This window comes from Rousettus aegyptiacus, unplaced genomic scaffold (assembly GCF_014176215.1).
Source record: "Rousettus aegyptiacus isolate mRouAeg1 unplaced genomic scaffold, mRouAeg1.p scaffold_m13_p_12, whole genome shotgun sequence".
NCBI classification, from domain to species: domain Eukaryota; kingdom Metazoa; phylum Chordata; class Mammalia; order Chiroptera; family Pteropodidae; genus Rousettus; species Rousettus aegyptiacus.
In genome coordinates, this window is record NW_023416287.1 from 1,076,727 (window position 1) to 1,089,544 (window position 12,818).

At 72.2% G+C, this 12,818-nt stretch overlaps 1 protein-coding gene across 1 annotated transcript in view; it reads left to right on the forward strand.

Moving 5' to 3' along the window:
* Window positions 1–12,818, forward strand: part of LAMA5 (laminin subunit alpha 5) — a 44,698-nt gene that overhangs the window by 22,611 nt on the left and 9,269 nt on the right. Inside the window, exons 17-51 of the mRNA XM_016132260.2 lie at window positions 73–125; window positions 345–450; window positions 579–631; window positions 726–831; window positions 1,251–1,350; window positions 1,443–1,599; window positions 1,710–1,848; window positions 1,972–2,114; window positions 2,207–2,313; window positions 2,407–2,560; window positions 2,913–3,073; window positions 3,145–3,253; window positions 4,503–4,600; window positions 4,673–4,874; window positions 5,028–5,154; window positions 5,640–5,779; window positions 6,263–6,378; window positions 6,523–6,734; window positions 7,078–7,282; window positions 7,446–7,590; window positions 7,730–7,870; window positions 7,986–8,147; window positions 8,262–8,363; window positions 8,451–8,534; window positions 9,152–9,382; window positions 9,783–9,896; window positions 10,117–10,244; window positions 10,391–10,471; window positions 10,660–10,874; window positions 11,077–11,177; window positions 11,283–11,463; window positions 11,551–11,700; window positions 12,004–12,155; window positions 12,224–12,334; window positions 12,547–12,658. Coding sequence (XP_015987746.2) covers window positions 73–125; window positions 345–450; window positions 579–631; window positions 726–831; window positions 1,251–1,350; window positions 1,443–1,599; window positions 1,710–1,848; window positions 1,972–2,114; window positions 2,207–2,313; window positions 2,407–2,560; window positions 2,913–3,073; window positions 3,145–3,253; window positions 4,503–4,600; window positions 4,673–4,874; window positions 5,028–5,154; window positions 5,640–5,779; window positions 6,263–6,378; window positions 6,523–6,734; window positions 7,078–7,282; window positions 7,446–7,590; window positions 7,730–7,870; window positions 7,986–8,147; window positions 8,262–8,363; window positions 8,451–8,534; window positions 9,152–9,382; window positions 9,783–9,896; window positions 10,117–10,244; window positions 10,391–10,471; window positions 10,660–10,874; window positions 11,077–11,177; window positions 11,283–11,463; window positions 11,551–11,700; window positions 12,004–12,155; window positions 12,224–12,334; window positions 12,547–12,658 — 4,698 coding nt within the window. The remainder of the gene's footprint in view (window positions 1–72; window positions 126–344; window positions 451–578; window positions 632–725; window positions 832–1,250; window positions 1,351–1,442; window positions 1,600–1,709; window positions 1,849–1,971; window positions 2,115–2,206; window positions 2,314–2,406; window positions 2,561–2,912; window positions 3,074–3,144; window positions 3,254–4,502; window positions 4,601–4,672; window positions 4,875–5,027; window positions 5,155–5,639; window positions 5,780–6,262; window positions 6,379–6,522; window positions 6,735–7,077; window positions 7,283–7,445; window positions 7,591–7,729; window positions 7,871–7,985; window positions 8,148–8,261; window positions 8,364–8,450; window positions 8,535–9,151; window positions 9,383–9,782; window positions 9,897–10,116; window positions 10,245–10,390; window positions 10,472–10,659; window positions 10,875–11,076; window positions 11,178–11,282; window positions 11,464–11,550; window positions 11,701–12,003; window positions 12,156–12,223; window positions 12,335–12,546; window positions 12,659–12,818) is intronic.

Here is a 12,818-nt window from a genome sequence, read left to right on the forward strand (position 1 = left end):
AGGCCCGGGGACGCTCCTGGCCCTCGGGCTCAGTGGCCGAGGACGCATCACAGCCCAGGTGTCTCTCCACAGCTGGCTCCTGCCACCCTGCTGGGCTGGCCCCGGCCGATCGCGACCTTCCCGAGGTGAGCCCAGGTCAGCCCTGGTGGGGCAGAGGCCGTCGTGTCCAGTGAGACCATCACTGCCCCTCCCACGGGGTCACCGAGCCCACCTCGGGCCCATTTGTCCCCCTGGCTGGTCCTCCGTGCGCACTCTAGGGCCGTGCCAGCAGGAGGCCGAGCCAGGGGCGGAGGTTCATGGCCGGGAGGGCAGGGACGCACTGTGCCCTCATGTCCTCCTCACAGGCACAGGTGCCCTGTACGTGCCGGGCTCACGTGGAGGGGCCCAGCTGTGATCACTGTAAACTCGGGTTCTGGGGGCTGAGCCCCAGCAACCCCGAGGGCTGCACCCGTGAGTCTGGCCGGAGCGGGCGTGGGGGACTGCGGGAGACTCCTGGGGGCGGAGGAGGCGTGAGGGCTGGCCTGCGGTCAGGCCCTCGGCCCCTCCCCCACTGAGGCCCACCCCGCCCTGCCCCCCAGGCTGCAGCTGCGACCCCAGAGGCACACTGGGGGGAGTGGCCGAGTGCCAGCCGGTGAGTGTGAGGGCCAGGTTCTCAGGGGGTTTGGGCGATGGAGGCAGGCGCATCAGGCCCCCCGCCTGGTCCCATCTTCTCCCTCGGCCCCCAGAGCGATGGCCGCTGCTTCTGCAAGGCCCACGTGTGCAGCCGGACGTGCGCGGCCTGCAAGGACGGCTTCTTCGGGCTGGACCAGGCCAACTACTTCGGCTGCCGCAGTGCGTTCCTGCCTGCTGGGTCCCGGGGCCCCATCCGCGGAGGCCAAGGCCCAGAAGGGGCGGGGCGGCCAGGGCCCCGGGCAGGGCCGAGTGTGGCCAGGCCCGATGCGGGATGGGTGCCTGGCCAGGGAGGGAGGAAGCACGGGCTCCACAGGCCCCCCTCCCCTCCGTCCCGCGCCCCGCAGACGTCACCAACCGCCCTGGTGCCCTCACTCCTGAGCCTGGACTCGGCCGCGTTGTCCAGAGCCCCCGGCGGCCGCCTGTAGGAGGAGAGTTGCCTTCTCTGCCCATTGCTCTGGACGCGGTCGGCAGAGCCCCAGGGGCCTGTGTGGAAGGAGCTGGGTCCTGAGCGGGGTGGGGGGCTGTGGAGGGAGCACGGAGGTGGGCTCGGTGGGCGTGACCTGCTCCCCTTGCTCTAGGCTGCCGGTGTGACGTGGGAGGTGCGCTGGGCCAGGGCTGTGACCCCCGGACGGGCGCCTGTCGCTGTCGCCCCAACACCCAGGGCCCCACCTGCAGCGAGTGGGTGCCCCACCCGGGTCTGGGCACGGGGCGGCGCGGGGGGGCTCCCCGGGGACCCTGGCGGGCCGCCCCTGAGCGCCGTGCCGTGGCAGGCCGGCGCCCGACCACTTCCTGCCAGACCTGCACCACGTGCGCCTGGAGCTGGAGGAGGCGGCCACCCCCGACGGCCGCGCCATGCGCTTCGGCTTCAACCCCCTCGAGTTCGAGAACTTCAGCTGGAGGGGCTACGCGCAGATGGCGCCCATCCAGGTGGGCGCGGCTCAGCCCCTCGCCAGGACCGGCGGGGCGGGGCGGGGCGGGGGCAGGACTGGGCCAGGACCGGCCGGGGAGGGGTGACCCCGCTTTCCCGTGCCCCCCAGCCCAGAATCGTGGCGAGGCTGGACGTGACCTCTCCTGACCTCTTCCGGCTCGTCTTTCGCTATGTGAACCGCGGGCCCACGAGCGTGAGCGGGCGGGTGTCTATGCGGGAGGAGGGCAAGTTCACCACCTGCACCAACTGTGAGTGCCCCTCCCCTCGCCCTGCACCCGCTCACCTCGGCCCCCCAGCCCCAGCCCTGCCTCGGGCGGGCACGGGTGGGGAGCCGGCGCTGGGCTGTGGCCAGAGTCTCACCCCCACCCCAGGCACAGAGCAGAGCCAGCCCGTGGTCTTCCCGCCCAGCACGGAGCCTGCCTTCGTCACCGTGCCCCAGAGGGGCTTCGGGGAGCCCTTCGTGCTGAACCCCGGCACCTGGGCCCTGCTCGTGGAGGCCGAAGGGGTGCTGCTGGTGAGGCAGGGGACGAGCGTGGGCGCGTCCAGGGGAGCCGGGGGAGGGGGGGCCAAGGGGGGTTGCCGCACCGACCTCCCTCTCCTCCCTAGGACTACGTGGCCCTGCTGCCCAGTGCGTACTACGAGGCGGCCCTCCTGCAGCTGCGGGTGGCTGAAGCCTGCACCTTCCGGCCCACCGCCCAGCGCTCCGGGGAGAAGTGAGCGCGGGCCTGCTGGGGCGGGGGCCTGACCCTCACCGTACCCAGGCCACCCCCCCATGCTGACCACAGACTGTGCTCCCCCACCCCCAGCTGCCTCCTCTACACCTACCTGCCCCTGGATGGCTTCCCCTCGGCCCCTGGGCCCAAGGCTCTGTGTCGCCATGACAACAGCCTGCCCCAGCCCTGCCCCACGGAGCAGCTCAGCCCCTCCCACCCACCGCTGGCCGCCTGCCAGGGCAGTGATGTGCGTGTGCGGGGACCCCACAGAGGACAGGCGGGGTCGAGACCTGGGGGGCCGGGGTCCGCGCTGCAGCAGCGAGGGAGGCACAGGTGCCGGGTCATGGTGATGGGCGGGAGTGACCCCGGGAGTGAATGCCGGGCGCCTGTCCTCTGGCTCAGTGCGAACACAGTCTGGACTGCTCCTCCGGGCGATGAGGCCAGCGGGCCTCGCCGGGCGGGGGGGGCTCGGAGTGACCAGGGGTCAGGGTGTCTGCGGGTTCCTGGGCGGAGGGCCCCGGGCAGCACCAGTGTCCAGGAAGCACGTGGGGCTCTGTTCTCGGGGTCTGGGGCGGGCCTCTGATTGTCTGTCCCCCCAGATGGACGTCCAGCTGCGGGTGGCGGTGCCTCAGCCCGGCCGCTATGCCCTGGTGGTGGAGTACGCCAACGAGGACACCCGCCAGGAGCTGGGCGTGACCGTGCACACCCCCCAGCGGGCCCCCCAGCAGGGGGCGCTCACCCTGCACCCCTGCCTGTACAGGTGGGCAGGGAGGGCGTGGGAGGGCTCGGGCCCCAGCCCCCCAGCTGCTAACCGCCCCACCCCGCCCGCAGCACCCTGTGCCGTGGCCCCGCCCTGGATGCCCAGCAGCACCTGGCCGTCTTCCACCTGGACACAGAGGCCAGCGTCCAGCTCACAGCCGAGCGGGCACACTTCTTCCTGGTAAGGCCCGGACCCGTCCCCTCGGGCCCCAGGACCCCTCCTGTGGGGTCAGGTCCTTTGGAAGATTTTAAACTCGCATCAGGCAGAGAGAACGATGTGATGGCCCAGGTCCCCGCCCTGGCACCCCGGCGGCCTGCGCCGCCCCGTTCCTCCTGGGACCCCTCGCCGGCAGCGCGCTTGCCCCGTGGGCACCAAGCGCACGTTCGTTCAGTGAGAACGCCCGCGCCACGCAGCGGAAGTGCGATGCGTGGGGTGTAGGCGTGGAAAGGAGCCGGGGTCGTAACAAATCCCGTTTTGGGGTGTCCTTTACCGAAACGTCCCGCATGTGGGGGGCTGCCCCCCGGCGTCGGGAAGCAGCAGTCCCCCGGGGGCTCAGCAGCGCCAGGCGCTCGGCGGGTTTGCCGCCGTGTCAGCCTCGCAGAGCTGTGAGAGGCGGGTCGTGAGCACCAGCGCGGCCCGTCACTCGCGTGACGCGGAGCGGACGCCGTGCGCTCTCTGCAGCGCGCTGCGGTCCGTCGTGTTCGCTTCCCGCGGCCTTCGAGAAACGTGCAGATTTTGTAGAGCAGCAGACCGCGCCGAGACGCAGCGGGAGCCCACGCCAGGGCCCCGAGCCCAACGCAGCGCACGCGCTTCCCGCGCCGCTCACGGGCACGGGCTCTGCCGCCCCCGGTCGGCCGCGCGGGGACCTGCGGTGTGTCCAGCACGGGCGTGGCCTGCTGCCCACGGAGGTTCCCCGTGGACGTGGAGCGTGCTTCCCAGCCAGGACGCCCCGCAGGCCCCCAGGCAGCCGTCCCGCACGAAGGCGCCGCTTGCCTTGGCCGTCCGGGAGCTTGCCGCGGTGAATCGGGCGGGGTGCTCCTGTGCCGGCACCGTGTGGGAGGTGGACGTGCGACGCGGGTCGCACGGCCTCCCTCGTCGGCACTGCGGGGTTTTTCGACCCTCCGCACGGTCTCGTGTTTGTCACTGCGGACTCATGTCGCGGTAGCTGGCGGAAACCCCGCTTGTGAACCGCGTTTACCCAGCAGCGGCCAAGCCAGTCCCGCTCCTGGGGCTGAGGGGAAGGCGGGCGGTCGCGTGGCGGGTGGAGCGAGGACCACAGGCACAGCCGGGAGGCACCCGGGCCCCAGAAACCGCGGTCGGGCAGGCGGGGCTGCTGGGGGGCTGGGTGCCAGGAGCAGGACTGGGGGCACGCCAGGGTGCGGACATGCTGCACCTGCGCCTCCACGTCCACGCCCGGCCCCGCCCACAGCACAGCGTCACCCTGGTGCCCGCGGAGACCTTCACCCCGGAGTTCGTGGAGCCCCGGGTCCACTGTGTCAGCAGCCATGGCGCCTTCGGCCTCAGCAGGTAGCGTGGCCGGCGGGGTGGCCGGCGGGCGCGCCGGCCGGGACGGCGGACTCACGCCCCTGCTGTCCCCAGGGCCGCCTGCCTGGCCTCCCGCTTCCCGAAGCCGCCGCAGCCCATCGTCCTCAGGGACTGCCAGGTGCTGCCGCTGCCGCCCAGCCTCCCGCTGACGCACTCTCCGGAGCTCGTCCCGGGCGCGGCCCCGGCCGGGCCCCAGCCTCGGCCCCCCACCGCCGTGGACCCCGACGCAGAGCCCACCCTGCTGCGCCATCCCCAGGCGAGGCCCCGGGCCGGGGGGTGGGTGCGGGCTGGGCCAGGGCTGTGGCCGCCCCGCCAGCTGCCCTTGGCGGGTGGTCCAGGCAGCGGTGGGCCAGTTCGGGTCCCCCCAGCGCCCCCATGCCTCTGCCGCTCACTGGAGCCTCCCCCGCAGGGCACGGTGGTCTTCACCACCCACGTGCCCGCGCTGGGCCGCTACGCCTTCCTGCTCCACGGCTTCCAGCCGGCCCACCCCACCTTCGCCGTGGAGGTCCTCGTCAACGGCGGCCGCATCTGGCAGGGTGAGTGGCTGTGGCGGGCAGTGGGGACGGAGCCTGGACGAGGGGCCCGTCGCGATCTTACCCACGCAATGTGGCTCTGTGGCCCACGCGGCCCAGAGCACGGCGCCCGTCGCCTGGCTGGGGGTGACAGGTCCTCACCCCCCCGCCCCCGCTGTCAGTCGTCAAACGAGGTGCCCCCATGTCCTTTGCCGTGCCCAACCTCCTGGGCCCTTCCCACCCTGCTCCTCACATCTGGCCCGTGAATTAGGGCTTGCTCATCGCACACACGGGCGAGCGAGGGCTCGCCACGGGAGGCCGGGCGACAGCACACGTGTTCCCGTGTGCCTGTCCCCACCCGGCCACGCCCAGGGACCTGCGCACGTGACAACAGCTGACGGGCACCGTGCGAGGGGCCGGTCCTCCCTGGTGCCGGCAGGAGCCAGGACGAGGCTGCGGGCCTGGGCGGTCTGCGTGTGGGGGACGCACTGGTTTTCCTACTGCTGCAGGCCACGCCAACGCCAGCTTCTGCCCACACGGCTACGGCTGCCGTGCCCTGGTGCTGTGCGAGGGCCAGGCCCTCCTGGACGTGACCGACAGCGAGCTCACTGTGACCGTGCGGGTGCCCGAGGGCCGGTGGCTCTGGCTGGTGAGTCCTGAGGCTGGTGTCCCTGTGTGTGCATGTCCTGCGCCTCCTCAGGGACCAGCCATCCCGGCACCTGTCACCCCACCATTGGTCACTGAGCCAGGGTATGCTCCCTGCCTGCCTCAGCCCAGCCCCATGCCGGGGGCCAAGAGCCCAGATGCGCCCCTGTGACCCCCAGCTGGTCAGAGTGGCCTTGGAGGAGGTGGGCTTGGGGGCGGTCAGGGCACCAGCAGGTTGGGGGTCCCTTGACCGGCGCCGCCTCCTCACGCTTCTTCCCAAGCGTCTGTTAGGCTGAGGGGGCAGCCAAGTGGGGGCCCGGCCTTGCCAGGGCCAGGGTGTGACGCTGCCGCGGTCTGGGCTGCCCAGCCAGCCTGTGGCCAGTCGCGAAGCCCACTGGAAACGTGCTCCCGCCCTCGCTCTGTCCCACGCCCCCAACCCGGGCCTCTGCTGGGCCCGCGGGAAGGTGACCAGGCCCTGGTGCTCTAGGAGTACGTCCTGGTGGTCCCCGAAGACGCCTACAGCGCCAGCTACCTCCGGGAGGAGCCCTTGGACAAATCCTACCACTTCATCAGCCAGTGCGCCTCGCAGGGCTACCACGTCAGGTGGGCGGGGCTCGGGCAGGGCGGGGTGGGCGGGCGGGGCCGGGGCCGGGTGGGCGGGGCCGGGGCCTGGCGGGCGGGGCCGGGGCCGGGTGGGCGGGGCCGGGGCGGGGCCTGGCCTCACCCGCTGCGCTGCCCGTCACCCAGTCCCAGCAGCGCGTCTCAGTTCTGCCGCGATGCCGCCGCCTCTCTGTCTCTCTTCTACAACAACGGGGCTCGGCCTTGCGGCTGCCACGAAGCAGGTGCCACAGGCCCCACGTGCGAGGCCTTCGGGGGCCAGTGTCCCTGCCGCGCCCACGTCATCGGCCGAGACTGCTCCCGCTGTGCCACCGGCTACTGGGGCTTCCCCAGCTGCAGGCGTGAGTCCCTCTGTCCACGCGCTCGCCAGCGAGGAGGGTGGCCCCTGAGACCCTGGGGGCTTCCTGGGGGAGGGGGTGCACCGGGAAGCATGGGCAGGGGTTAGAATGTTCTGGAGGCTGGCAGATCAATCCAGCCTCCCCATCTGTGGGACCTCGGGCAGCTTGTGGCCAAGGCCTTGCTTGGTTCCCCAGAAGGTTCCAGGGATGGGATGATTCTGGGAGGCTCGCCCCAAGTCTCAGGAGCTGCTGGGGTCGGCGTGCCCCTGGCCTCGCCCCCCAGGGCTGTGGCCTGGGCCCCGCGAGCAGGGCCGAGGGTCCACCAGCCCTGCGCTGCTCCCCGCAGCCTGCGACTGCAGCGGCCGCCTGTGCGACGAGCTCTCGGGCCAGTGCATCTGCCCGCCGCGCACCGTGCCACCCCAGTGCACCACCTGCCAGCCCCGGACCTTCGGCTGCCACCCGCTGGCCGGCTGTGAGGAGTGCAGCTGCTCGGGGCCCGGCATCCAGGAGCTCACAGACCCCACCTGTGACAAGGACAGCGGCCAGTGCAAGTGAGGGGCAGGACCGGGCCGCACGGCTTCTGGCGGGCGGGGGCCCGGGGGCGCCCACACCCCGCCACCGCGCCCTCGGTTCTGGGCGGCAGGGGGCCCCTCACCGACTCGCCCCACGCGAGGGGTCCACGTGGGAGGCCCAGCCGGTCCTGAACCCCCACAGGTGCAGACCCAACGTGGCCGGGCGCCGCTGCGACACCTGTGCCCCCGGCTTCCACGGCTACCCCAGCTGCCGCCCCTGCGACTGCCACCAAGCCGGCTCCGCGCCCGGCGTGTGCGACCCTGGCACGGGCCAGTGCTACTGCAAGGTGAGGGGCGGGGGTCCCCGGGGGCCCGGGCCGCTGTGTCCTGCCTCGTCCGCAGCCGGTCGGGGCTTCCCGGAAGCCGGGGAGAGCTGGCCAGTCGCCCCGCATGCGCCGACTGACCGGCCCTGCCCTCCTGACCCAGGAGAACGTGCAGGGCCCCAGGTGTGACCAGTGCCGCCTCGGGACCTTCTCGCTGGACGCCGCCAACCCCAAAGGCTGCACCCGCTGCTTCTGCTTCGGGGCCACAGAGCGCTGCAGGAGCTCCACGCACACCCGCCAGGAGGTGCCGGGGCGGGGGTCCGGGGGGCACGCCGCTCTCCCACGGCCGGTTCTGGAATGCAGGGCGGGGCCCTGTGACTCTCGGGGCGCCCACTGAGAGCCCCTTCACCCGCCCCCAGCTGGTGGACATGCAGGGCTGGACGCTGCTGAGCGCCGACCGGCAGGTGGTGCCCCACGAGCTGCGGGCGCAGGCGGAGCTGCTGCACGCGGACCTGCGGCGCGCGCCCGACGGCCTCGCCGAGCTGTACTGGCAGGCCCCGCCCTCCTACCTGGGCGACCGGGTGAGCGGGCCCTGGGGAGGGCGCACGAGTGCCCCGGTGCCCACATCCTCCGGCGGAGGCTCTGGGCGCGTGGGCGGGGTCCAGCCAGGTCACACTCCTCTGTCCGGCCCCCAGGTGTCCTCCTACGGCGGGACCCTCCACTACGAGCTGCACTCAGAGTCCCAGCGGGGAGACGTGTTCGTGCCCACCGAAAGCAGGCCGGACGTGGTGCTGCAGGTGGCTGACGGGCGGTGGCGGCCGGGTGGGCCGGGCCGAGCCTCGATGGTGGGCAGCCTGTGACCACGCGTACGCCTGCCTCCCCAGGGCAACCAGATGAGCCTCATGTTCCTGGAGCCCGTGTATCCGACCCCTGGCCACGTGCACCGCAGGCGGCTGCAGCTGGTGGAGGTGAGCGGCGTTGGCCTGGGGCCCAGGTGCCCTCAGACCGTGCATGGCCCGAGGGGTCACAAGGACCCCAGGGTGCCGCGCCCACTCCGTGACGGCCAGCGGTCTCGGGGCAGCACGGGCTCATCCCACACTCGCGCTGCCAGGCTTTGCCGGTTGCCGCGGGGCCGACTCGCCGGGCTGCCGGTCCCCGCCGCGAGCTGCCTGCTTCTGTCCCTGTCCCGTGGCCCTCGGGCTCACGGTCTTCCTTATCTTCCTGGAGGAGTTCTGTGTCGTTCTCGACACACACACTCTGCTCCACTGCAAAGAAGTGGCCGCCGCCTCCCCAGCTGTCCCTCGCCTGTCTTCCTCTAAGGTGTCTTCTGACGTTTTTACATTTAACGTCCTCAGATTTATCGATTCTCAGTTTGCAGTTGGTGTTTCGTGCCACGTTTAAGAAAGCGCTTGTCCCTCAGATCAGGAAGTGCCACTTGCGTCTCCTTCTGTGCTAAGCTGCCTGCCCCACGTGCTTGACAAACGAGCATGTGCACCAGTGTTTGTGCGGGGCGCGCCCCTCCCGCATACTGCGAGCCGGGCAGCAGGGGCCGCTCCGCCCCACTGAGCGCCCGCCTGGCCCCCAGGGGAACTTCCGGCACGTGGAGACGCACAGCGCGGTGTCCCGCGAGGAGCTCATGATGGTGCTGGCCAGCCTGGAGCAGCTGCACATCCGCGCCCTCTTCTCCAAGATGTCCTCGGCCGTCTCCCTGCGCAGGGTGGCGCTGGAGGTGGCCAGCGAGGCGGGCGGGGGGCCTCCGGCCAGCAACGTGGAGCTGTGCATGTGCCCCGCCAACTACCTCGGGGACTCATGCCAGGTGCGGCGGCGGGGGCAGCACCAGGCCAGCGGGCTGCCCCCCAGTGGTCAGCAGTGTCCATCGCTGCCCTCCACCCGTCTCTGCCTCACCCTGCCCATCCCCGCTTCCCCACCCCTACCTCCGGCTGAGCCGGCCGCTGGCTCACGGGCCTGCCAGTGCACTGTCAGCCCATCTCCCTGCGCGGCCCTTTACCCATTCACTGCCCAGTCTAGCCCCTGCCCTCCGGTTCAGTCAGACCCCGTATCACCTTCCCTCACCTGCTGCGCACACGCCCACTCCCTGCCGGGTCTGCCCTGTGACGCTGGCCCCGCCCCTCCTCGCTGGTCCCGCCCCTCCCCTTCCGCCAGCCCCTGCCCCGGTCTGATCGGTGACGCTGGCCCCGCCCCTTCTCCTCCCCCAGGACTGTGCCCCCGGCTACTACCGGGACGTCAAAGGGCCCTTTTTGGGTCGCTGCGTCCCTTGTCAGTGTCACGGCCACTCAGACCGCTGTCTCCCTGGCTCGGGCGTCTGCGTGGTGAGTGGGACCCGATGTAGGACGGGCGCCCACCAGCGGCACACTGGGGGGGACGAGTGGCCTCAGGGCAGTCGTGACAGACACGCTGATGCCTGGGGCGGGATGCGTCCTGGGCAGTGTTCCGGCTGGCCGTGGTGCAGTCCCTGGTGGGAGCTGATTGGACCCTCGGGGGGGAAGCAGGGCCCCCACCATCAGTGCCAACCTGTGCCCTCCCCCCCAGGGCTGCCAGCACAGCACGGAGGGCGACCGCTGTGAGCGCTGCCAGGCCGGCTTCGTGCGCAGTGGGTCCGAGGACCCCGTTGCCCCCTGCGTCAGCTGCCCCTGTCCGCTGGCTGTGCCTTCCAACAAGTAAGCGGCTGGGTCAGCACTGACCTCTGCAGAGGCTGGGGCAGCTGGGGCGGGCCCACGAGGACGGTCCCCAACTCCTGGAGTCTGGCCCGGCATGAGTACACCGACTGCTCATGCGCGCGCATGACAACCGCCTGTTTCTGCAGCTTTGCCATGGGCTGCGTCTCTCGAGGTGGTCGCATCCAGTGTCTCTGCAAACCCGGCTATGCGGGGACCTCCTGCGAGCGGTGAGCGGCAGGGCGGGCGCGAGCGCGGCCAGCACAGCACCTGAGCCTGGGCCCCGGGGTGGGGGAAACCCCAGCGCTGCCAGCGCCGGCCGCCGACCCCGCCCTCGCCCAGGTGCGCGCCCGCAGAAGCCACTGACCGCGCCCTCGCCCAGGTGCGAGCTCAGCTGCTGACTCCGCCCCCGCCCCAGGTGCGCGCCCGGCTTCTTCGGCAACCCGCTGGTGCTGGGTAGCTCGTGTCAGCCCTGCGACTGCAGCGGCAACGGCGACCCCAACCTGCTGTTCAAGGACTGCGACCCGCTGACAGGCGCCTGCCGCGGCTGCCTGCGACACACCGCCGGGCCTCGCTGCGAGACGTGCGCGCCCGGCTTCTACGGCGACGCCTTGCTGCCTGGCAACTGCTCCCGTACGCCCGCGGGGTGGCCTGTGCCGAGCGACTGGCTCGGCCACACCCCCCTCTGCCAGGCCCAGGGGCACTTTGGGGCTGGCGGTCGGGTGTGCGGCCCCTCTGGCTGCGTGTGGACTGCAGGGAAGGCGGGCAAGATGGGACAGTGAGCGGGCAGCAGGGATGGGGGGAAGGGCCGTTGTCACAGCCCCACCTTCTGCAGGGTGTGACTGCTCCCCCTGTGGGACCGAGGGCTGCGACCCCCGTACCGGGCGCTGCCTGTGCAAGGCGGGTGTGACAGGGCCTCGCTGTGACCGCTGCCAGGTAGGGCCACCGGGGAGGGCAGGGCTGGGTGTGCAGGGGCTGGAGGAGGGGAGGACAGGGGTCCTGAGGCCTGGGCAGAGCCGCGACACTATACCCATGCCACAGGACGGACACTTCGGCTTCGAGGGCTGCGGCGGCTGCCAGCCCTGTGCCTGTGGACCAGCCGCTGAGGGCTCCGGATGCCATCCCCAGAGCGGGCAGTGCCGCTGCCGGCCGGGGACGGCGGGGCTCCAGTGCCGAGAGTGTGCCCCTGGCTACTGGGGGCTCCCCGAGCAGGGCTGCAGGCGTGAGTGTGACCCGTTGGGCACCATGGGGTGGCAAATACCCTGGGGCCCTGGGCCGGCCACTCACCCCGCCCTCCCCACCACCCCAGGCTGCCAGTGCCAGGGGGGACCCTGTGACCTGCACACGGGCCGCTGCACGTGCCCCCCGGGGCTCAGCGGGGAGCGCTGTGACACCTGTGACCACCAGCACCAGGTGCCCGTGCCCGGCGGGCCTGGCGGCCCAGGCGTGCACTGCGAAGGTGCGCCCCTACTGTCCCCTGCCCTTCCCAGCCACCCCTTCTCGCCCCAGCCCCGCTCGGGGGTACGGGTCCCGGGGCCCCACTGACCTGCGACCCCGTGGCTAGCCTGCACTCCCAGCGGAGTCCCCGGCCCCGCCCCTCCCTCTCAGTTCTCCAAGGACCCCACACCTGCCCGCGGACCCCCTGTGCTGAGCCCACCAGTCTGTCACCGTCCACCCAGCCCAGTCCCGCCGGGCCGACCCCTGACCCCTCCCTGGCCCAGGGCTGACCATGCCCTGCGCTGACCGCCCGTGCTGCCCACAGTGTGTGACCACTGCGTCGTGGTGCTTCTGGACGACCTGGAGCAGGCGGGCGCCCTCCTGCCCACCATCCGGGACCAGCTGCGCACCGTCAGCCCCAGCTCCGCGGCCTGGGCCCGGCTGCACAGGCTGAACGCCTCCATCACAGACCTGAAGGTACCGCGGGGCCCGCGCCCGGCCGCCCCTCCCCCTGGGGGCAGGCGCTCACCGTCCCCTTCTCCTAGGGCCAGCTCCGCGGCCCTCCAGGCCCCCGCCAGGAGCCGGAGCAGCAGCTGGGGACGCTGGAGCAGCAGAGCGCAAGCCTCGGGCAGGACGTGCAGCGGCTGGACAGCCAGGCAGGACCCTGACCCCCGCCTCCAGGGCCCCTCCCCCAGGGACCCTTCCCCTTCGGAGGCCCCTCCCGTAGGCCCCATCCGTGGGCCCCACACCACCCACGGTCACTCCTGATTCTCTGCTTCGGCCCAGCGCCCCCCCCAGGCCCCCAACCCTTCCCACTCATACCCCCAGCCAGCAGCGGCTGTGGGCTGATGGGGCTCTGTGTCCACAGGCCACAGGGGCCCGGGCCCAGGCCGGCCGGCTGGTGGACAGCACGGAGGCCACTCTGGGCCAGGCACAGACACTGCTGGTGGCCATCCGGGCTGTGGAGCAGGCCCTAAGCGGTAGGAGCTGGCCCGGCTGGGGGAAGGGGGCGGGGGGACGGAGTAAAGACCTGGCGGGAATGATGTTCGATGTGGGGACATCGCCTCGGCCAGCGGGTCGACAGGGCAGAGTTGGGGGAGGACGAGGCGGCCAGGGTGGCTGCAGCGAGTGGGTGGGTGG